At 34.2% G+C, this 26,945-nt stretch overlaps 1 protein-coding gene across 1 annotated transcript in view; it reads right to left on the minus strand.

Annotated features, from left to right (window-relative positions):
• LOC145265602 (receptor-type guanylate cyclase Gyc76C-like) overlaps window positions 1-26,945 on the minus strand; it is a 644,892-nt gene that overhangs the window by 459,909 nt on the left and 158,038 nt on the right. The window contains exon 2 of the mRNA XM_080121613.1: window positions 24,811-26,501. Within this exon, the coding sequence (XP_079977739.1) occupies window positions 24,811-26,349 (1,539 nt within the window). The 5' untranslated portion in view covers window positions 26,350-26,501. The remainder of the gene's footprint in view (window positions 1-24,810; window positions 26,502-26,945) is intronic.

Below are 26,945 nucleotides of genomic sequence, written 5' to 3' on the forward strand. Positions count from 1 at the left end.
AGCTCATCAGTGCGGCTAGACAGGCAACTACCTCAAGCCAGGATTGAAACCCGACCGTTTATACGGCAGTCAAGGCTTCTAACCATTACGCTATTGGCGGCTGCTTGAACGAGTAGTGAGTTTTTAACGATGTTTTAGATATCGTCCGAAATACCTCCGCTCGATTTGTTTACACAAAGAGCGTCGCTTATATATATATATACTAGCATTTCAGCCAGTCGTTGCCCGGATGTTTGGAGGTGTATGTTGAGCAAAAAAAAAAAGTGATCAATTTTTTTAATTTTGACCCCTATTATTTCCCCTTAACATTTATTGTTTGGGGCTCAAATCAAGTCATTGAGTTAGATTCATGCCCAAGGGACATATATCTAAAATTTCAAGTGTTCAGATCCAAAATTGGCAGAGGAGTTTGGTAGAGTTCTCAAAGGTCAAATCGTTGAACTTTGACCCCTTAACAGCCAAATCTTTGGCCGAAAACGGATTACAACGATTCCCCCAAATCTCAGTACCCTGTATATCAAATTTCGAGTCTGTAGACTGAAAATTGACAGAGTTATTGCGTAGGGAAATGTACACAGACACACACACAGACACACAGATACACACACAGACACGTTCACTTTTATAGATATACTAGCAGTTCCGCCCGACTTTGCTCGGGCCCTATGTACTGTTCATAAGGTTATGTGCATATGTATATATTAAAAAGTGTGACTATGTAAACTAATTCCTTTCTGTATAATAGTCTTCCTTAACTACCATAGAGAAAAGACAGACAGTCATTTTCACTTTTATAGGTATATATATATATATATATATATATATATATATATATATATATATATATATATATATATAGATAGATAGATAGATAGATAGATAGATAGATAGATTGGATGCAATATATAGTAATGATTTAAAAAGTATTAAAAAAATATGACTCATGCGCCACCACCGAGAATCGAAACCAAAACGTTCAGCTCACAATTTATTTTGCCTCTACCGTCAATGACTTGGCTATGAAAACATGTTTACTGCAAAGCTAAAAATTAAAACATGATCCAATAGTTACTACGTTATGCATTCGTAATGCCAGCGTTCGACCTTCACCTGGCAAATTTCATTTTTTTTTTAATTTTCATACTTTCGCACCGATTTTTCCGGGCTAAAACCAAAATGTAAAGTTTTGCATGGATTCAAATACCTTATATATGAAGTTACATGTCTGTAGACCAAAAACTCTAGAAGGAGTTTGGTAGGCAAAATTTGTTAAACAAAAATATATACGTATACATAATGGAAAACAATTTTGTCTTTACTATAACGTTTTTACGCAAATATTATGCAAGTATAAATCATGTAGAATATCTGCATTAATATAATTACACGTAATAGTTAACTAAAGATGATCATCCCATTAGAAAACCGAAAAAAAAACTAACAGGGAATTAATTAAAATGAATGCTTAAAAGAATATGTAGATTAGCTAGATATTTTGAAGATGAATGCAATTCCACAACCAATATATAAGAAAATTGTAGTTTCTTTTTAAATAAATAGAAAAAAAGAGTTGCCTTTTTTCTGTGGTTCTTGGCCTTCGGGCCGGGATCAAACTGTTCCGGCAGATACTGCATGCAAAGACCATATGTGGGGGCAACTCTACATATAAGACCTTGGTCAATGTAGGGGCAACCCTTCATACCAATGGTCACTATCCAGCTCCCATTTCCCACCCATCAGGAGCTTGTCCCCTTTTCCCTCCCCCCTCCCTCTATCTCCACATTGTGCCTAATTTGCTCAGTGGGGAAGCAAATAAATCCGGCAGATACTGCAAGCAAAGACCATATGTGGGGGTTATCCCACGTATAAGACCTTGGTCAATGTAGGGGCAACCCTTCATACCAATTGTCACTATCAAGCTCCTCTACTCCCCGGGGAGTTGGTCCCCATTTCCCCTTCACCCCTCACATTAAAAATCGGCCTTGTGCCTAATTTTCTCGGTGGGGTAGCAAATAAACACCCTGTTGTTCTTGGCTTTTGGGCCAGGATCAAAATGTAGTATCTGTTCCGGCAGATACTGCAAGCAAAGACCATATGTGGGGGAAACAACACATATAAGACCTTGGTCAATGTAGGGGCAACCCTTCATACTAATGGTCACTATCCAGCTCCCATTTCCCACCCATCTGGAGATGGTCTCCTTTTCCCTCCCCCTCCCTCTCTCTCCACATTAAAAAAAACGGCTTGTGCCTAATTTGCTCAGTGGGGAAGCAAATAAATACTTCTTGGCCTTCGGGCCAAGATCAAAGTGTAGGGGGGTCTTACTAACAACACATTAGTACTTTTTTTTTTTTTTTTTTTTTTTTGAAATGAACATTTTCATTAGTTTTTTCCCACTCCACGAACATTTTATGCCAATTAATTCAAGAACTCTTTCTAATGAAATCGAACTTTATTTTCTCACACATACACACAAAAAAAAAAAAAAAAAAATGCACACACAACATACAGAAATGAATATACAAATTGTACATAGTTAAATTTTACATTGAACGCTGGGGTTATTAGTTAGATTAGGATCCACAGAGTGATTGAGGTATTTCGGTAAATGTTGCTAGTCAAGAGTAAGACTTCAGTCTCATCTGTTACATAGTCAAAAAGACCCTGTACCCTCCCCCTCCCAATTTCTTGTAGGGCCTTGTGCCTAATTTTGTTGAATTGAATTTTTTGTACGTTTTTTATGTTCAATTTTTTCTTTCTCAATAAAATATATAAACAAGATCAAAGTGTAGTATCTGTTCCGGCAGATACTGCAAGCAAAGACCATATGTGGGGTCGCCCCCACATATAAGATCTTGGTCAATGTAGGGGCAACCCTTCATACCAATTGTCACTATCCAGCTCCCCTACTCCCCGGGGAGTTGGTCCCCATTTCCCCTTCACTCCTCACTTTAAAAATCGGCTTTGTGCCTAATTTGCTCAGTGGGGGAGCAAATAAATACCTCAAAGTGTAGTATCTGTTCCCGCAGATACTGCTCACAAAAACCAGTTTGATGTCAGTGTGTTATGTATTCGTCAAGTGATACCGTATGATCTGATTTTCCTGAGAAGACCTTCATGCCATACCCTGCCAAAAGCCTTAGATATATCTAGAGCTACCGCTCTACCCTCCCCAGCATTGTCCAGTGAATGATATATACATTCAGAGATTACAGTTAGGCGACATTCTGTAGAACAGGCTTGCCTAAATCCATATTGTTGGTCGGTCAGAAGTTTAGCAACTGTAAGGTGATGGACTAGAGTTTGGTTAATTATGGACTCAAATATTTTGGCGAAAAGTGGGAGGAGGAATGGGAAATAATTTAATGGGTCAGTTCTTTCGCCAGAATTCTTGAAAACTGGTACCACAAAAGCAGTTTTCCAGCAGTCAGGAAAGCAAGATTAATTAAGGTAATTTTTGTAAAGTTGGGAGAGAACTGGAGCAACCTCGACGGGGCATTTTTTAATAGCACAGCCGGGATGAGATCGAGTCAACATACTTTCTTGATGTCTAGGTTTTTTATGATACCACGCACCTGAGAAGGGGTGATTTTCAGATCATCTAGTGGGGCGTCTGTCCGCAAAGTATAGTCAGGGAGGGAGTGGTTTGCTGGAGTTTGAGGCAAACCGACTGGCAAGCATGCTAGTCTTCTTGGTTGTTGTGCAAACAACCTCATGATTATTGGATAGTAGGAGAATTTTTGATTGCCAATTATTTACTACACTGTTGTAGATTTTCCAAAAGTCAACGGTTTCTTATTTCTGTGCTCCGATGCGTTTTCTGGTGGTTTCAGTATATTCTCTCTTGACTGTCGCTTTTTCTCTCTTACGATTACTTCTAGCTTCTATAAATTTCTGTCTGTTTGAACTGGCTTTATGTTGGTTAAATCTGCAGTACACCTGCTGCCTTTGAGCAATGGCCGCTGCACAAGTAGAAGTAAACCATTGGGGAGAGTAGGGCTTGCTATAGAATTTCCGTGTGGAAACATGTGCTTCAATTGCCGTTTTGAACCACTCAGTGGTCTCATTTGCGCACTGTTCAGCGGACAAAGAAAAAATATTTCCCCATGGGTCATCTATGATGAGATCCATGATAGCTTCCCAGTCAGCCTTTTTGTAGTACCTCATTGTTTTGAGCAATGGCTCTTCAGTTTGGGCTCTAGAGTTTAGAGCGATTTCTACCATTATCACAGCGTGATTGGCATTCCCGAATGGGCTGTGGGCATTCGTAACACAATCATCAGGAACTGTAGTCAGAAATAGATCTAGAAGTTAGGTGTGTTGATCTTGCTAGTCTGGGAAACGAGTTAAAATTGTAACCGTCTGTGATAGGGAATGAGATATAGAGAAGCTATGCGTTGCGCTACCAGCTGCGTCTGTGTAAGTAGAGAATCTAAGCCAGTTGCTGTGGTGGACATTGACGTCACCAAATACATGTACTTGTGCTCTAGTCTTGGGTCGAGGGAGAGCGGTAGAGAAAATATAAGTAGCTGACGTTATGTTGCATACTGAAGCACATAAAGGCCTGGTCGTCTGATTCTAGTTTTGTTTCTCTACTCAACGGGAAGGTATTTCGAATATAGACCCCAAGTCCGTGCATATGTCTTACGGCAGAGTGGGAGATAACCAGTCATGTTAAAGTGGTTAGAGGGAATGAAGGAGTGTATGTTAGTTTCACTTAGTGCTTAAATATCCGGGGTGTTTACTAGGAGAAAAAGATTCAACATCATTTAAATTAGTTCTAAGCCTGCGGATATTCGTAAATGCAAGCCTCAAGGGAGGAGGCAAGTTGGTTTTGTTTGAGTTTTCGCCTGATTTAATCTTAATTTTTGCTTAAACACACACACACACACACACACACACATATATATATATATATATATATATATATATATATATATACATACATATATATATACATATATATATATATATATAACTACTTCATTTACTCACATAAAATTAATATACGAAAGTATAGATTAATATACGAAAGTAAACTTTAAGTATTTACTTCAAAAGTGCTCAATACGTAGGTAGAGCTAGTTAGTAATTTATAAAATATATATGGCGATTAAGCTACACAGAATATTCCGCGTTTCATCAGCTCTAGGATTATGCTTTTAGCCTGAGGAATCCTAGAGTGGATGAAACGCCGAATATTCAGTGTAGCATAAGCCTGAAGAGTCCTAGAGTGGATGAAACGCGGAATATTCAGTGTAGCTTAATCGCCATATATATTTTATAACTTACTAACTAGCTCTACCTACGTATTGAGCACTTTTGAAGTAAATACTTAAAGTTTACGCATAAATCTATACTTTCGTATATTAATTTTATGTGAGTAAATGAAGTAGTTATATATATATATATATATATATATATATATATATATATATATATATATAAACTCGCCTGGTGGGTAAGCGTAAGGCGGTACCCGACGTAATCGTGTATCGACAACCCGCAGCGAATAGTGATATCTAAAGTGTGTGCGACATGGAGTTGCGCCTCGTGGATCACCTAAAACACTTCGTAGCTGAGGCTGGCTCAATCCTAATGGGCAAAATGTATACTCATGTTCGAGTTCTGCAAACGACGACAATTATGTGTGTGTGTTTTTGTATTGTGTTTCGTTGAACTATTTGTTTCTCTTGCGATCTATCTTTTTTAATTTGGCGGGACAATGTTCGAACGTTCTGTTCAAGTGTAAAAAGTAATTCGCCATAGCCTCAAATGATTTTTACTCTCAACGCTCGTCCCAAGGTGCGTGATGATTTTTTTTAAATTGCGTTTGGTGAATTAATTGAAATAGCCGATTAAAATCGTTTAAAAGCATTTAAACGTATCCTTCCCTTATTTCTATTGAGCCTGGTTGATTGTGGCTTTGCTTATGCGAATAAATTTAATCCCGAGCAACGTCGAGTTTCTCTACTAATCTTATCTAACCTCATCTCTCCAAAATAGAATCGCTCAAAAATCGAAAATGAAACGAAATACTGGTAGACCATTAGATTTTCACACGACGGTTGACATTTATTTGACGTGTTTCTATCAACATTTTGTTTAATTTTCGATGTTGAGCTATTATCAGGGTTCCTCATGCTGAGCTTATATGAAGCCAACTTTTTTTATCTAACTTAACAGAGTGAACACCAATTTATTTTGAAGTAAATGTCACTTTTATAGATATATAGATATATAAATTGAGTTCATCCAGCTTTAATCGAAACCGAAACCAAAACGTATGAAGAATTCTTGATAAAATTATTTATAAATAAAATAGATTTCTAGAGTGCTATCAGATATAAACGAAACCGCAACCAAAACTGATGAAGAATTCTTGCTAAAAATATTTATTACAAGAATTTTTTTTTTACAAGGTGATCACCACTTATCAAGGCCCGGAAGCCACTCAAGGATAAGTCCATAATTTAACGACAGTCACTTGGATGTAAGCGTGGCTCACAAAATGACTAGCACACACGATATCCTATTAATATATAGATACCATTCATTAAAGACCCAAACAAATAAATAAATATACAAATCACTCATATCAAAGGATTCCAATAAAAATTTTGATTATATATATATATATATATATATATATATATATATATATATATATATATATATATATATATATATATATATATATTAGCAGAAAACTTCCCGTTGCCTGGGATTTAATAATAGACAACAAATCATTTTATTATCAACCAAAAACATTAAATCACGATTAAATATATATATATATACATATATATATATATATATATATATATATATTTATTTATTTATCTATTTATATATATATAGTGGAAATGGTAGTTAATAAAAACTGAAGAAAGTGCTCAATACTGTTGTAGAGCAAATGTGCGTATTTTTTTTAGTACCGTATCTTTCTGTTAAGTTACATTATTGTTTCAGCTACCCGGCCGTTTTATTTTTTTGGCCGTCTGTAGCTTCCTCAGACTTTTACAGAAATGTTCGTTATTATGGGATGGAAGAGTGAAAGAGTGAATGAGGTCAGGGGGTGCAGGGAGAGCGGAAGAAAGAGGAAAGGAACAAGAGGGAAGGTGTCTGTGCATGCAGGCGCACATATATGCATATATTTGTCGCCAGGGCGGGGATGTATGTGTACATGTGACCGTTTCTTTAAGTATATATGTGTGTACGTGCGCATGTGTGTACTCGTGCCCGCGACCGCTAGCTAACCCTCTCCTAAAAAATAACAACAAAATAAAAACTAAATAAATAAACCGAATCATAGCCCCCCCCGCCTCAAAACATAAGCGAACAACCAACAGGTCAAGACATACTTACCAAGAAATCATCTCACCAACGAGACGCAAAAAACTTTAACATTAAGACTCAAATTTTGAAGTAACCCTCTCTTCCTACCCCCACATATTCCCCTTCCCCTCCATGTATCCCTATGCCCTCAGCCGCACCAGAAATGAACTTCCCAGACCCTCCCCCACAAGTCCCTTAAACTCCAAAACTAAAACATTACCGACATACCAAGCGCCTCCTCCCACCTTCCCCCTTGTTCCCTTCCTCTCTTTCTTCCGCCCTCCTCGCACCCCCTGACCTCATTTACTCTTTCACTCTTTCATCCCATAATAACGAACATTTCTGTAAAAGTCTGAGGAAGCTACAGACGGCCAAAAAAAAACGGCCGGGTAGCTGAAACAATAATGTAACTTAACAGAAAGATACGGTAAAAAAAATAAAACGTATATATATATATATATATATATATATATATATATATATATATGTGTGTGTGTGTGTGTGTGTGTGTGTGTGTGGGTCAATTGACCCTTACTGACATATATTTATATTTATATTTATTTGTTCTAAAAATAGATTTACAAAGATTTACAAAGATGACTATCTGCCCCTTCCCTCCTCATTTATCCCTCCCCACTTAACGCTGTCTATCTCTCTTTCTCCCCTCTCCTTTCGGACTTTTTATATTCTTTCTTCCTCTCTTTTATCCGTACCTCCCTGTTTTCATTTTTCTTTCTATTATCATCCCATTTCCTAGTTTCACCCAAATTTCCTTAAAAAAAAAAAAAACAAAAAAACCGCTGCTGAACCTGATAATTTTTCTTGAAGCTCCATTTTACCCTGGACATTTATATTTATATTTCAGTTTTCCTTTTGGCCAAGATTAAAGTGTAGTATCTGTTTTCAGAGGCTGCACTTCCATTTCTTGTTCTCTTTTGATGGAGGAGCAATCCTTTACGACTGAGACAATTTTTTTGTAGCTTTTCTCCACGTTAAAAAAGGACCCTGGTGTCTAACTCTGTCCCGTGGGGAGGCATTGTAAATAGGTACTATTAGATGTTGAACATACCCTTTACACATTTTCCTGATCTGGAATTTACCGTCCTTTCTGTCTTCCATTTCTTGCTTTTTTTTTTTCTTTTTGAATAACTATAAACTTTCTAAAAAGTGTTAAATCACTTTTATATATATGGGGCTCCTTCAGTCTTTGACAGACTATGGATACCCACGAAGGAGTGCCTACGCGTGAAATTATTGTGACAGGAGGTGCGCAATCTCCAACCACACATCTCCTGAGTCGACATTGTTAAATACCAGTGGCAAGTGAAGTGTATGTACAAGACGACTAGAAACAATGCCGAGATAAGCGGAAAGCACATACAGCGCCTAGAATTTCCAAATGATCACCCATCTGGTACTAACCAGGCTCAACGTTGTTTAACTTTGGTGATCTGACGAGAACCGGTGTGTCATCACGATTATGCCGTGTATATATATATATATATATATATATATATATATATATATATATATAGAGATAGATAGATAGATATAGATATAGATATATATATATGTATGTATCGCCATATATATACATATATCTATATATGTATATATATATGTATCGCCATATATATACATATATCGCCATATATATATATACATATATATATATGTATATATGTATATGTATATATATATATATATTTATTTATTTATTATACAAATATATATATATATATATACGTTTTGCGCTTTATTTTTTATTACTGTATCTTTCTGTTAAGTTACATTATTGTTTCGGCTACTCGGCCGTTTTTTGGGGGGGGGAGCGTCTGATAGTAAAAGTCTGAGGATGCTACAGACGGCCCCAAAAAACGGCCGGGTAGCTGAAACAATAATGTAACTTAACAGAAAGATACGGTAATAAAAAATAAAACGCATATTTGCTCTACAACAGTATTGAGCACTTTCTTCAGTTTTTATTAATTGCCATCTATATATATATATATATATATATATATATATATATATATATATATTTTATTATACAAATATATATTTTTTTATTATACAAATATATGTGTGTGTGTGTGTGTGTGTGTGTGTGTGTGTGTGTGTGTGTGATAGCGGAGTGGTAGTGGTTACAGTAGTAAATTAATACAGTTTAATCGACAGTTCGTAGGTGTAACTGGTAATATGATTAAACCTTTAGGCTTTCGGCGTATCTTTCCAATAATATCTCAGGTTGCGATACTCGTCTGTATTTATGACTTATGGCTAATCATATTCTTGTTGGAGGGACCCGGATGTATTCATATTTTTTATTACATGAAGGATAATTATTTTTATTCACCGTGAAATTTACACAGTCGATATAGAGGACAAAAATAGAACACTAATGAAAACCAAAACAAAAATATAATTAAAACAAAATATGTAAAAAATATTAAAAACATTCAATTAATTAAAAAGGCAATAACATTGGCGCACATTCTGTATTTGTTTTGGTTAAGGTATTTTTCGTGTTTGTATTATGGTGATTTGTTTTTATATCGCTGAGGTCTCCTGCTAAAATGGCGGACGACATGGCGGTCATATCGGAAGCGAGGCGGGTTCATTTACGTTGTAATTAGATGAGAGAATGCAGATTGTCCGTCGTTGATTTAACCGAGATTCTCGTTGGAAACTGTTAGGCGAACGCACACACAATAATTTTCCTCATTTTTATACAAAAAATAAAAAATTATTATACCAAATGTAGTAGGACAATTATCTACCGACCAGTATACGCAGTGGCGGCTCGTGCCTGGTGCTGTGGAACAGCACCCCCAAGTCATTTCTACTCATTAGTACACGTTAAAAAGAATACGTTTATTTTTTTTGTGTATGTATATATATATATATATATATATATATATATATATATACATATACACACACATATATACATATATATACACACATATATATTCACACGCATATATATACACACACACATATATATACACCCACACACACATATATATACACACATATACATATACACACATATATATACACACACATATATACACACACACACATATATACACACACGCAGTGGCATATGACATATACACACAAATAAAAAAGCAGTTCGAAATAAAGTTGTGTTGGGAAACGCGTGACTTACCTAACTAGCACGTGTGCATAATTCAACGGGTCGGTCGTGGAACGAAATGAAGGAAGAAAAAAGAAAGAAAAATGGCTGCCTTATCTCTTTATATGCCTGCAATGTGACCACCTGATATTCAGATGAGATGCTCCTGGTTGGAGATGAAGGAGGGTTGATTTTCAGAGAGGAGGTACATTTTGAAGTTGGGTTTGGAAGAAGTTCGATCAGCAGAAATGCTTTTGGAGTTGAGAGAAAGTGCATTACTCAAACAGACGTGTGGAAAAAGATCGTTGTGATTGGAAGTTAGAAGTTTGGACAACAGTGTCGAACTTAACCAAGAAATTGGTGAAGTGAATCGCAGACGTAAAAACATGTGCGTTGTTTAATTAAGTTGATCAGTGTTTCATATAGTTTTTATTACAGGTGTTGAGCTTTAACTCGACAACTAGATTTTTTCGATTGGAGAATTGGTAAATATCGGTTATTTCGTGTTCAACTTTTTTCTTTTTTTTTTTTGGAGGGGGGGCAATTCATCTTGAAGAGACTGACACTCGAGCAGTGTTTGCAAATTTATTTTATTTACATTTGATATTCAAGCATATCTGATTGAACACGACAAAGGATAAACTGATTCTAACAGAAACAATGGAGGAGGGTGCAGGCGCGAAATTCTTGCTTCCTCTTTTTTTTTTTTTTGACATGGGGGGGGTCACCGCTTATCAAGGCCCAGGTGTCACTCGGGGATAAGGGTCTTATTTTATCCTTTAGTTCTCACATTTCTTAAGCGATGTTTCTGACAAAGGAGGAAGAATTGCTTTTGTTTTCTGGGGCAACTGTTGTTTTTAGTGGTATATGAAGATTTTAAAACCTCCCATCGTATTCGTCATCATTCCCGTGACATTCCGTCCATCTTCTTTACAAATAATTCAAGTTTATCCGATTATTTTGGATATCTTTTCAATTCGCCGAAAAGTCATTTTATTTTAGCTGCCATATATATAATATGGCGTCCAAATTATAACGCTAGAACGAAACAGTACTGTATATGGATGACTACATATATATATATATATATATATATATATATATATATATATATATATATATATATATATATAAGTAGACCCTTATTCCATGAACAAAGCTTCTTTCTTAGAACTGCACGCCTGTGGAACTCTGTTCCGTCTGCCTGCTTCCCTCCGGACTACAACTTGGATGTCTTCAAGTCTAATGTTAACAAATTCCTAATGAACCGCCCCCTTAAGTAAACACTCCATCAAATCTCCACACTAACGTAATGTACTTGCAATAACCCTTATCCCTGAGTGGCTTCCGGGCCTTGATAAGTGGTGATCACTGTGTAAAATATATATATATATATATATATATATATATATATATATGTATATACAAGAACAAGTAGTTAATAAAACATGTTAAAAACACTTTGAAAAAGAGTTAAAAACATATTTAATTTTAAATAGGAAGCACAAAAAAATAAGTGGATAGTTCTTAATCCGCGAAGTTTCGAAGAAATACTTTCCTTCTCATCAAAGGGTAGGATCTAGCAAAATGCGAGATCGGATTTTGCTTGCAAAAGTATTTGATGAAACTTCAAGTAAGTCATAGATCTTACTTGGTAACAAATAGTGAAGCATATATATATATATATATATATATATATATATATATATATGTGTGTGTGTGTGTGTGTGTGTGTGTGTGTGTGTGTGTATATATATATATATAGAGAGAGAGACTAATGGTATATTTTAGAGGCGGCGAACTTGAAATGGGCAATTCTGTATTCTTTGATCGCAGATTTGGCAACTATCGGTTATTTTGAGCTTAGTTTGGCAATTTTTCATGAAGAGACTGACACCAGAGCAGCGTTAGCAAATTGTGCAGATTTATTTATTTACATTTGATGAACTAATAAGTTAACGAAGTGGACTTGTCAACTGCCAACCTCGTTCGTAGCGATTTAATTACATGAAATTATTTTTTTTTAATGATATTTACAGTCACATCTACGCTGATAAAGCAGATATAATAGACCACATGGAAAACAGCATTCGACGAATTATTGCCGAAATGCAACCTGATTTAATGCGTAGAGTTGTGTAAATTCGACCTCTAAATTATACGTGCGAGTCGCGCGGGGGGGATACCTGAAATTGTACTTAAATTATAAATTCCAAAAATTAATAAATCATATATTTGTATAATAAAAATATTCTCTGTGATTTATTGTAATTTAGAGTTCGCTGCTTCTAAAAACACAGTCTCTGTCTGTCTGTCTGTCTGTCTGTCTCTCTCTCTCTCTCTCTCTCTCTCTCTCTCTCTATATATATATATATATATATATATATATATATATATATATATATATATATATATATATATATATATATATATGAAGAGCATAATGTGGTGTCCCACAAATAAATAAAAACGGATGACATGGGAAAAATGTCATACAGATAAAGATACAAGGAAAAAAAAACAGATTTGATATTCCCGAAGCGCTTTTCAACCGACTCTCTTCAGGGGAATCGTCGGTAAATTGGTTGATTGCTCGAAACTATGAATTGGTAAAAAAAAAAAAAAAAAATACTGTAAGGTGGTCGGAAGAGAAAAAAAAATAAAATAAAAAAAATTAGTTCACGGACGACCAAGAGTCATTAAATAACTGCAGTGAATGTTTTAACTGCCTTTGTCTGCAGCTGTTATAGGTGACCACTTGTTGGACAAGAGAACGTGTCGTGATCTCTACTCTGATAACAGTTTTTTTCCATTTTACATAGAGCACGACATCGTTTCCACCTCGACGTACTAGAGGCTATTGTCATCAATTCTCGACGTCCCTCTCTCTGCAGACAAAGGCAGTTAAAACATTCACTGCAGTTATTTAATGACTCTTGGTCGTCCGTGAATTAATTTTTTTTTCTCTTCCGACCACCTTACAATTACAGTAATTTTTTTTTTTTTTTTTTTACCAATTCATGGTTTTGAGTAATCAACCAATTTACCGACGATTCCCCTGAAGAGAGTCGGTTGAAAAGCGCTTCGGGAATATCAAATCTGTTTTTTTTCCCTTGTATCTTTCGACACATCGCATAACATTTTTCCCATATCATCCGTTTATATATATATATATATATATATATATATATATATATATATATATATATATATATATATATATATATGTTCGACCCACGGCTGGAAAAAGATGTATGTCTTGCCGCACTGATGAGTTGTGATACAACGAAACAATACTGTATGTGGATGACAAATAAAAGCACCCCCACCTCCTTTGGTTGAGCACTTTGTGAATATATATTTTACCCGACGCATGTTTAAGTAATTAAGCGAAGCCCACTATTTATTTGTTTCGAAACAAATGATGTTGGTTGGCGGGTGTGGATTTAATACACCCTCGAGGAGAAATATTTACGGCACTGATTCGTGGTTCGATGGTTAGAACGACTGTTGTAGGTTCGATCCACCGCTGGGAGAATGTGTATGTCTAACCGCACCGATGAGTTGTGATACAACGAAACAGTGCTGTATGTGGATATATATATATATATATATATATATATATAAATAGGTGGTTTTCTTTGTACCGATAGGCCATTTTATTTAGGCACAATTATTTATTACCGCTTCCTGTCACGTGACCAGTGTTTCCAATTTAGCGGTTTTCCTGCTAGATCTAGAGATTTCGTTTGCAATCTAGCGGGGAATTCTAGAAAATCTGGAGATATTTCGCACCCACACACCCGCAATTTTAGATTAAAAAATAAAGAAAAGCGCTTGAAAATACTTTAAAACATAAAATAAACTCATACATGTAAGTGAAAAAAAAGTAGTATTTATTGCCTTTGGTAAAAATTATTTATTGATTATTTGTTTTGTTTTTCACCTTTATTTCGGCTAACCATTCTTAAATCTCATTATAAAATCGATTTTTCCAAGTACATTTTAGGTGGGGGGCATTCCAACCTCCGAAGTTTAGTTTAAAATACGATCTAAGCAACCCCGCTTAATTTAGGAGTATTTAGTCGAAAATTGTAAAAAGCAAGAAACAACAGCAAAAAAAAAAACTCATACCAATACAGTAGAATTTAATTATCTACCAACCTAAATATTTTTAACATGCTAAAACATAGTTTTTTTGTTTTGTTATTTTTCTAATTTCAAAATATGTTGCACCATTATTGTGATGTTTAATTTGCAGTATATTTCAATTTAACTTTTACTATAAAAAGTTTGAGTTTATGATTTGTTTCTTGGAAAATACCCTCTCTGAAAAAACAGGTAAAACTAGCTGATAAAATATGTAAGCCTTCTGGGGAGCTAACCGCTTCAATATAATTCCATATAGTGAGAAAACACGAAACATTTTATATATTGGATATACTATATTTATAATTTTTTTACTGTAGGAAGTTAAAATATGGAGTTTTTGGAGGAGGGGTGAATTAGCGATTTTTGAAAATTTCAGATGATAAAAGTTAAAAATCTAGCGATTTTCTGGACATTTCTTTTTCCTGATCTCGCGGGGTTTTTAAAATCTCAGTTGCCAACACTGCATCACTAAAAGGCTATTTTGGTCTCAGCACTACAGGCTTAATGTAAACAGAATGTGTTTACAATATCGATAAATTTTCAATGGGTTTGATTACGAGCTTTTTTATTTTATTCGCAGTTTCGTGATAGGGGTGTCAAAAATTCCTACAAAAATTCTGATACATCTACTAGATTGGAGTGTTTATTCGTTGTAAACGTACCTGACAACCTATAAATGTGGACATTTCCAATGTGAATGGTAAGCTGGACTTATGTAAAAAATAACAAAAAGATATACCAAACTGACTTTTTCGTTTAAAAATGGAATTATTTCCCTTTCGTTATTAACTTTTTTTTTTTTTTTAATATTTTGTGTTTTATATACATAAAGTACAATTGTTGAATGTTACTGTTTTGATTATATTCGTTTGGGGGGGAACAATTACAAAATTAAGAAAGATTAAAACGGAGCGAAATTTAAGTTTCCGTTCCATTTTTACAACAACCGTAAAACAGCGCATACTCAGCAAGTTTTATCGTAATTTATAAGCATAATGTTGAAACACTAAATCAACATTTTATTTATTGTTTTGCATAATTAATGATGGAAGTATTTTTCTGTTTATTTTTTGAACATCTGTTAAAAAAATAATGTGTACATTCTCATAAAAAAAGAATCAAACTTTTCTCTACTGTCACCTAACTATTTACAGTGTTCATGTAAAGCATTCATCTGTTCTTTTTATAATAAAAATTCCGTTTTCAAAGAGAAACGTTTACTGCCAAATTTCTTTTTAAAAAAAGTGCAAGTTTTGCTGAAAAAAAAACTTTCACCTAACAATTTATGGTAAAAAATTAATCTTTTTTTTTGGGGGGGGAATAACTTTTATTGATTAAAAAAAATTGCAAAATATAATAAAATTAAATAAACGAACAAAATTTTTCTTGAGGAATGTGTTCCATTTTAACAAACTGAGCCACAGCAACGCGTGGCCGGGTACAGCTAGTATATATATATATATATATATATATATATATATATATATAGCAGCAGGCTCCTTCAATCTTGGACAGACTATGGATACCCACGAAGGGTTGCTTGCGCGTGAAATTTTTGTGGCAAGAGGTGCGCAATCCCTAACCACACCTCTGCTGAGACGACATTGTTAAATACCAGTGGCAAGTGAAGTACAGGACGACTGGAAACAAATGCCGAGGTAAACGGAGAGCACATACAGCGCCTAGAATACCAAAATAGTCACCCATCTGATATTAACCAGGCTCAACATTGCTTAACTTCGGTGATCTGACGATAACCGGTGTGCCAACGCAATTATATATATATATATATATATATATATATATATATATATATATATATATATATATATATATATATATATATATATTAAAATAATGGTTGTATCGATTGGTTTCCTAGATGTAAATCCAATGAAACCCACATGATTATTAAAGAGTGCTCAATGGAAGACAGAGCAGGTTTACAGTCTGTTTATTATGCAAACATTATTGGTTACATATGTGCATACATGTTTCAGTGGAATTCCAATTTCAATTCAAATATAACACTTCATCAGACCAAAAAAATCCAAACGGTAGTCAAAATTACATTACTTCTTATAAGAGTGTGGTTTACACTCTGGAAAAAAGAGGGGTGTATTCTTTGTGAATATGAGCAATAAGGGGTTACCCACACCACAACTTTCCCCAAACCCCCTACTGCCCACATTCATAAAGTATACACCCCACTTTCTTCCAGAACGTAAGCCACACCCAAATATCTTATAAAAATAATGTAATAACATATAATGTTTTTTAAATTAACTAATATATATATATATATATATATATATATATATATATATATATATATATATATGAGAATAATGGAAATAGTATTCCAACGAGATAGAGAGAGAGATAGGTATACTTTTTCAGCCTATATTCAAGATTCACTCTGTGAATATTAAGATATATATATGTGTGTGTGTGTGTGTGTGTGTGTGTGTGTGTGTGTGTGTGTGTGTGTGTGTGTGATCATAAATATACACTATAAATGATCAGGTAGAGATGAACATTTTTTAGACCTTATGACCTCACTTTTCATCATATTTAATACCATCAACACGACGACCAACTGCCTCTTTCACGCACCACGCGCTGTTTCAGGTGTTAGGTTTCGTTTGGGGGACAGCCGGAAGATTCCCTTTCTTCGATTTTGTAATTTTAATCCAGTTTAACTTCAAATCCGATAATCCGCATGACTCAACACTAATCCGAAATGTAACAGGAATATGTGGGTCATCAGCGAAGATATTAAAATAACTGTTAATCTTTAGGTATTAATCCCGTTTCCCCACACTTGATTGATTTCATGACAGCACACACACACACACACACGCACAAACACACACACACACACGCACAAACACACACACACACACACACACGCACAAACACACACACACACACATATATATATATAATTTATTATTTAAATATTTTCTACATGCATAAAATTAAGTTAACTTAATTTTATGCACGTAGAAAATATTTAAATAAATATTTAAATAATAAATTAATTACAAATAATACGTCTCAAAAATTTGGGGGTGACTAGAATATAAAAAAGGGCAGATAACCTCTCCCTTTAAAGCACACAGGGAGTGAAAAAACACCACAGTATCGCTTATAAAAATAAATAAATAAACAATCCTATATGTGTGTGTGTGTGTGTGTGTGTGTGTGTGTGTGTGTGTGTGTGTGTGTGTGTGTGTGTGTGTGTGTGTGATATTGACCGAGCAGGGTCAATTTCTAATATCGAAAGAGATGTTGGTTTTACGAATATTATGGTTATTCGAGCCAAAAGTTTTTGTCAGCTAAAATATGTTTAAGAATAATCAAAATATTTAAAATAACTATTTATTTACATTAATTTAGGAATGTAGAAACGTTAACGGAAAAATGATATCAGAATTTAGTTGACAACTTAGAAAAAATGCCATGTAAAAACATCAGGTGATTATCTTAGTGAAGTATCTTAGTCATTTAGAGGGAGAGATGGTCGTTTTGGCAATTAGAGGAAACACTGAGTAGGTGTCTGGAGAGTAACAGAGACAGTCGACTGATCGTAATGGCTCCAGGAAGAGGGAGTCAGAATCAGTACTGCAACTTTCCAAAAGTGAAAAAACTCTTAAATAAAAAGGTGTCGAAAATAAAATCCAGGGCTGTGTCATTCTTGGGGAGGATTTTTATTGCAGTTTTCCATCAAGAGAAAACCCAAGATGGACCAGATATGTTTCCCGATTGGCCAGATGTATGAAACGCCAAATAAATCTTATTCGTCCTTATTCGTGTATATACTCGCGTGTAATCTTGCACTAGACGATAATAGAAACTCATAAATATATACAACCACATTACACAATATATATATATATATATATATATATATATATATATATATATATATATATATATATATATATATATATCTTTACTAAACTGATATATGAACTTAAGGAATAATGACTTACCCGAAGACTATAAATATACTTATATCCAGCACGTTATTTAATTGCGAGTCGTGACAGTTATAGCCCCAGAATCGTGACATGTACTTTGCGAGAACGCTTAGTCATATAAGCTGTGGGCTCCGCCATCTTGATTCCTTCTTCCCTCCCCCGCCATTTTGATTCCATACGACGCTTTAATTTTCTTGGTTTCTACAATTTTCTCAACAAAATCTTTCATTCTTTCTTATTCTCATTTTATGTTTGAACGTGTAAAAAATTAATTTACTGTTTTATTATTAATGTGATGTAGTCGCTGTCATATACGTAAATGAGTAGATTAAGAAGCTCGTTTTTAATAATTTTTAAATAGAAACTCGGCAAATGATTTTTATCCTTGATCCCCAAATTCAACAGAGTTTGGACCATTTCTGTAATTTTTTGATTTTGTGGTGGTAGTTCACCCTTTCAGGTTATACCTTCTCTTTTTGAGAAAGGGGTTAGTTTATTGCTAATCACATTAACTCAAATCAATTTAACGATTAACACAATGTATATCTTGGCGTCGAACAAAAACCATCAACTTCCTTTAATTAAAGTTCACTGTTATTTTTTTCTTGATAAGAAAAACGTTCAAACTAAGTTCTTTTTGTTACAATATTAAATTTCAGAGAAATTATATGAAAACCGATAAGAAACTCTTTAGTTCAATAAAAAATAAAAGCATATAAAAAATTATCACATTTATATTTTGAAATTTTAAGTGACTGGCAAATCAAAATCAAATATCGTCGGATGAGGCTTAAATTTTTAAAAAGCTATCCGTTGGACATTAAAACTATTAAATACTTTAAATGGTTCCAAGATAAATATATATATATATATATATATATATATATATATATATATATATATATATATATATATATATATATAAGAATATGTAAGAATATGAAACATTATCAAATTTATATATTGAAATTTTACTTAAGTGATTGCAAATCAAAATCAAATATCGTGGAACGAGGCTAAAATTTTGAAAAGGCTATTTGTTGCATTTTAAAACTATTTAATACTTCAAATGGTTCTCAGATGTAAGAATATATATATATATAAGAATATGTAGGAATTAAAAAAAATATCAAATAAAATGCTTGAAATTGTAATAAACACATATATATATATATATTATTCCTTAATTGGAATTTTTTATTTTGAGATGAGCATTTTTATGTTAATTTTATTTTTATTTCGGACTACTAGTCTCATCTTTATTAGTTGTTGTTTTTTTTTAATCTTTTTATTGGTTCACAACGTTTCGGCCAACTTCCTCTGGCCTTCGTCAGGTGGTAACCGCGACGGATAGGAACTTCGAATCTGCTAACTGCATTCTCAGCCATCACCGCCATCCGTAGTTGTTGTCGTCTCACCACATTTTTGACCAATTACCTCTGGCACGCTTTGGGTGGGATTGAAACCGCTATCTTCAGACAATGTTCATCTGGAACCGTAGAGATTCAACGTCTCTATCAACTGCAGTTAGGAGATTCGAAGTTCCTATCCGTCGCGGTTACCACCTGACGAAGGCCAGAGGAAGTTGGCCGAAACGTTGTGAACCAATAAAAAGATTAAAAAAAGCAACAACTAATAAAGATGAGACTAGTAGTCCGAAATAAAAATAAAATTAACATGTAATAAACACAGATTGAACATTTACGTAAGTAACTGGCAAGTTAAAGTAAAATATCGATTTCTCATACGCGATGCTTTATAGGATGGAAATGCGATTGACTAAATTTTATGAACTCGATTTACTTCACTTTTACAAAATATGTGTCGTTTTGGCTATCAATATTGGTAATTAATTCAATTTATTGTTAGTCTACAGAAAGTAAACTTCACATTATGGAAGAAAGGACCACACACCAAGTGACACGACTTTTGCGTTTTCGTCTTAAGCCAATATTAATCCTATTATGCGGATTAAGATTTATCTATTTCTTTTAAAGGTGATAGAAAAGCCCCTCAGGGGGTTTATTTATTGATTTCAAACACGTTATTACTGAGTATATATATATATATATATTTATATATATATATATATATATATATATATTTATATTTATATATATATATATATATATATATATTTATATTTATATATATATATATATATATATATATATATATTTATATATATATATATATATATATATATATTTATATATATATATATATATATATATATATTTATATATATATATATATATATATATACATATATATATATATACATGATTTTTCAAATATAATTATCCAAAAACAAATAACACACACACACACACACACACACACACATATATATATATATATATATATATATATATATATATATATATATATATATATATATATATATAACACTTTCGAATAACACCTAACGTAGTGCCATTATTAATTGCTGAGGATTTTGTTTGTTCGTTTGTTTTTTTGTTTGTTTGTTTGTGTCTTTTGGGTTTTTTTGTTCTATAGTTTAAACATAAACCATTAAAAAAACTTTCAAAAAGAAGACCAAAATACACTTCTAAATTATATTTATCCAAAACGCTAATTGTATGTTTAACAAACATAAATTAGATAAAAGGGATAAATAAGAGGTGGGACAGAAAAAAAACCTATCGAGACGTCTTTCAGCCAACCCTTTTCAAGATTAACGTTGAAAACGGGGGAGAAAACATCATTTAAAAACGTGGTCAAAAGACCATAAATTAATAGCGAGGGTAAAAAAAGGAAATTGTATAGGAGAAAAAGAAACGATCTCAGTAAATACCCATAAGTTCTAAATTATGGGTATTTGCTTACACAGAGATGGTTGGCGCAAATTAAGGGATACTGCCTCGAGAATTTTTAAGTGTAAAACCTAGAAAATTTCATCAGTGTAAGCGTCGATTATTCACTTAAGAATTCTCGAGGAAATATATATATATATATATATATATATATATATATATATATATATATATATATATATATATATATATATATACATATAAAGCTGAACGTCTGTGTGTGTTTGGTCACGAATATGTTCCAATATGGTTGACTATTATAAAAAACTGATCACATATAATGATAGAAGATGTATCGAGTCACGGGAATGGATATCTTTGATCTGGCATAATGATGTTTCATTAAAATTGTGGGGTCTGCGTACCTATGGCTCTTGTTGAATATTCATGTGGAGCTTATTGTCGTTGTTGTCATTTCGACAGAGCATGTGGGTGTTATCATGTCAGCAAGGAAACTATTTAAACTTATTCGAGAGCAGCTGTTTATATTGAAAGCGCCTAGTTAACAAAGAAACGAATAGACTCCGTTTCAAACGAGCGGGAATGCTTCTCATTGGTTTAAAATCCAGTTCATATTTACACGTGAGTAAAGATGCCTTTGAGTGCATCCCGTTTCCCGTACGTACAAAATAAGGAATAAGAGAAAAGGAAAGATGAAACAGAAACAACGGAGAAAGAAAGACAGTAGCTTATGGTGTTATATTTTCACTTACTGGTGAGTGCAGAACCGTTATATGACATCATCGCAGACTGTCTGCTGATAAAGCGACTCGGATCCCTTTTAGATGTTGGCAAGTAATCACGGGAAAAAAACACTCGATGGGTTACACAAGCGCAAATGGATTCAAATGTGAAGAATTCAGGACTTTCCACTACTGTCAAACGGAATGCATAAGTTGACCCATAGATATGTGGGAAGATATCGGTCAAAAATTGAAACCATAGAAAAAGGTAATAACTAACATTACAATAGGAAAATAATGTTTTTATAAATAAAATCGTCACAGGGAAAAATCAGTCAGTTGGTCAGAGAGAGCGAGGCTGAGGCACGCGTCACTATTTCTTCATCAACATCTGACAACCCTAACCCTAACCCTAACCCTAACCCATCTGACAACCACGCACCTTCCTTGTTTTCAGAAACGTCAAAACACAGAATAATAATTTGTGATCGAAAAGCTGATTGTCGATGTGAAAATAAAAATGTATTTTTGTAGATGAACTGATTTTTTTGCTTCGCTGTCAATGTGTTTGTATATTTGTACCAGCAAGGTATTAACAATTATATAGCCTGGACAAACAGATGTAAGAAAACAGTTTTATAAAAAATTATTAAATATAAAGGTGTAAATAAAAAATGTCAAACAGATGTAAGAAAAACGGGGGTTTTTTTTCAAAAATTATTAAACAAAAAAAACGTAAATAAAAAATGTCAAACAGATGTAAGAAAACAATTTCATCAAAACTACTTAAAGATAAAAAAAATGTGAATAAAAAATGTCAAACAGATGTAAGAAAAACAATTTCATCAAAATTTCTTAAAGATAAAAAAATGTAAATAAAAAATATCGAACAGATGTAAGAAAAACGATTTTTTCAAAATTTATTGAACATAAAAATGTAAATAAAAAAATATCGAACAGATGTAAGAAAAATAATGTTTTCAAAATTTATTGAACATAAAAATTTAAATAAAAAATATCAAACAGATGTAAGAAAAACGATTTTTTCAAAATTTATTAAACATAAAAATGTAAATAAGAAATATCGAACAGATGTAAGAAAAATAATGTTTTCAAAATTTATTGAACATAAAAATTTAAATAAAAAATATCAAACAGATGTAAGAAAAACGATTTTTTCAAAATTTATTAAACATAAAAATGTAAATAAAAAAAATGTCAAACAGATGAAAGAAGATATTACAAAAAATTTACGGAATCTTTAAATTGAGACATTACTAAAAACAGTTTTTTGTGCAAAACAAATGCCTTTTTATGGTTACAAAAAAATACATCACAGGAAGAAGATCTTATAGAAAATAAAAATTAAGTGAATATTTACAAAAGATGCCAGATGTAAAGAAAACGTTGCTTGCAAATCTAAAAACAGCATATTCATAGAACGAGACTTACTATATTTCTTTCCGTGTTGTTATTGGTCGCATTAACAGGAGAAGGTTGACCTTTCGTGACAACCACCACCAACAGAAGAAAACACTAAATTTTATCTGAATAGGTTGTTTTTTACAACTAAAGTCTCAGAAAACAAAACAAAAAAAACATATTTCAGTCATTTAATATAAATTAAATAACCTTATTCGGCTTTCTACATGGTCTAATGAAGCAATAATATTCGACATACTTTTTAGAAAACAAGTTTCTCGTGAAAAACATTGTCTATAATAATAAATGCCCATCTTAGTCAATAGACGTGAAAATGAAAATGAAGTTAATGTTTAATATTAATGCAACTCAACACTCATCGTTAAAATGACAACTTTTCAAGGTTTTCGGGTATGCTGAAAACGAATATCGCATTCAAATTTAGGGAAAACATGTAGTTTCCAGGATATTAAGACATTTTTTCAATGTATTATTTGTGTTAATGATAATCGCCAATCTGAACAGTGGAAGAAGCAAGGTGTTTTGTAATACGCATTAGTACTTTTTCAGTTGGGAAATAACATGGCCACCAGTGAAAGCATAATGGATAACATTGAATAATAAAGGTCTTGATATCCAGGAAATTACTTGTCTTTCCGAGATTTAAGTGTGATATTCGTTTTCAGCATACCAGAAAACTAAAAGGTTGTCAATTTAACGGTGAATGATGAGTTTCCGTTAAAGTAGAAAAATACCGAAAACGAATACTTACTTATTATTTGGATTCTTCGGATTACTGTTCGCATCTTGAGTGTCATTTTCACAGCATTTCGGTCGATGTAACCTTCGACATTCTTCAGGTGTAAAGGACCCGTGGCGCAGTGTACTTAGAGTACTTGAAAAATATCAATTGTAAAAGTGATATTCTCCTGAAGGTTCAATCATCAGTGTGGGCGACCGAAAAATACAACGCGAATTCCTTAGGACCTCTATCCAGTCATGGCTGACGGAACAAGAGCATGCTACCCCCGTGAAGTAAATAAAGAGTACCGTTCGAAATTCCGTCCAAGTTCCCGAATTCGATAGAAACATTCTCGAGTTCGACAAGATACACCTGAAGAAGGTCGGAGGTTTCATCGACCGAAACGTTGTGAAAATGACACTCAAGATGAGAACAGTAGTCCGCTGAATACAAACAATACGAATATATAATCCTCAACTAAAAAATTAAGAAACGTGCAAATACTCACGTAAGATATCATTGGTATGTTGAAGACTGCAGCCAGCCTTGCTTCGTGCATGCACGTCTCCTGCGGTCCGATATAAGCCGAAACATTCTTATCCAAGAGAAGTGTAGTCCGTAGAATGCTTTCAGTTTCCTCACCGTACGTCTCCTGTGGCAGAAATTCCATCCGATGTTCAGGCAGTATATGGGGATCGTTGTTGATCTCCACAACCGCAAGGGTCAAAGCGCCCGAGATGACCTGCCCGGGACGTCGATAGAAACCAGTGTGGTAAAATTCACTTGTCTCATTTGTCTCCCTAACTTGGGATCCTGTCAAGTAACCCAACCGAATGACCTTAGTTGCTGACAGTTTGCCAGGAGTCGTCCACATTCCGGTATCACTGAAAACTATTTCTCCGTCGTCCGGTAAGCTGATATTCAAATGACCGGATGTTACGTTTTCAAAGCTATCCATTTCCGATTGGCTGCTGTTGGTGTGCGCGTTTCGGTATTCGACGCTGTCGGTCGAATCAATGGTACTATTAAATGGAAGCAATTTTACATCCAGTTTTTTGTTTTTTGTTTTAACTTTTTCGAACTTATATTTTTTTAACGCGACGGTATCGTTTTTAGAGAGTGTGCTCGTTTCGTTGATTGTTTTGTTATGTATTGTTTGGCGAATGCTGGTCGTTTGGCGAATGCTGGTCGTTTGTTTATCGGGTAATAGCGAGGTTGTGTCTGGCAGGGTCGGAGGAGTAGTTTGAAGGGTAGTCCCATTTAATGGCGGCGTGTGTGTGTCTACTTTTAATGACGTGATCGGTGATGGTGTATTCGTTGTTGGGAAGAAGACTGGAGAAGAGGGCGGTAATGATAACGCAGAATTGTTTTGTGTGGTCGTTGTTGGTTTTGTGGTTGTTGCAGTTGTTGTTGTAGTTGTTGTTGCTGTTGTTGTTTTTGTGGTTGTTGTTGTTGTTGTTGTTGTTGTTGCTGTTGTTGTAAGGTTTGATGTATTTGGTGTGAATGTATTTGATGGGTTTGTTGTTTTTGTTGTTGATGTTGTCATCGTTTCTTTAAACAGAATGGAAGCAGGAATCTGCTCCGACGATGTTGCTACTGGTTGGGACATATTGCTGTTAGATAAGGACGAGTTTAGATGAGTCGTTTGGGTTTGACTTGAATGAGGGGTGGGTTTAATAGACAAAACGTTAGAAGCAGCCGTTGTTTCACCTACCTTTGACATATGTACCGGCTGAATAACTTCTGCAGTCACGTCCGAAGAATTTATAGCGTTAGTTCTGTCAGTTGTTGAAGGAGAAATGTCCGGCGAACTGGGCGCTGACGTTAGTGTTGGCCCAATAATAGCAGTCGCATAATTTGGTTCAGTAGCAACGAGAGTGTCCACTTTTCTTCTCGGGGAAGAGGTAACTCCTTTCTTCGTGTGTATCATGTCTACCGTGTTGTCGTCCGTTGTTGTCGTTCTGTGTCCGGCCGTGGCTAAAACCAAGAAAAGAGTGACCACAGTCCAAAGCACTGCAAGTAGTCGCAGCGTTCGGGCGTGTCGCATCTCGTGGTCAGAATGACGATGAATCCACGTGCCTAGATGACGCGGGCGGCGGGCCACCCGGGAGGTGCACGATAACTCCCATCAAACACTGCACGATACCGGATCAGCATTGAAGAAAAGAACTCATTGCGCCCGGCATGTTTTCACGACCTCTGCAAAGATATAAAAGGAAGATGATAAGGTTAGAATAGAGAAAAATGGAACATGACAGGAGTTGCTTCTTACGCCGTCAATATTTGCAACACAGAGATGAGACTTTCAGATGATGAATGCATAAGTTCAATCATCATAACAATGCAATTTGCAATACTCTCTGATCCATTCGAGTGGAATAAAAAAAATAGGAGCCATTACTTTCGGAACGTACCCCATAAAGACAAATAAGAAAAGCATAAGAAATAGACTATAGCTACACATTCGACATGCAACGCTGGCTATGTTGTTAACGACACAGTGACTGTGTCTAAGTGGTTAACGACGCGATATTAACACCTGGGTGAACCAATTTCGAATCCAGTTCGGTTAACAAATGCATTTTATCAAACCCACGTTTAACCTTATGCCTTTTTGCTTGTTTGTTTTGTTACATATCAAGG

Source organism: Euprymna scolopes, chromosome 40 (genome assembly GCF_053919585.1).
Source record: "Euprymna scolopes isolate OS-2025 chromosome 40, ASM5391958v1, whole genome shotgun sequence".
NCBI classification, from domain to species: Eukaryota; Metazoa; Mollusca; class Cephalopoda; order Sepiida; family Sepiolidae; genus Euprymna; species Euprymna scolopes.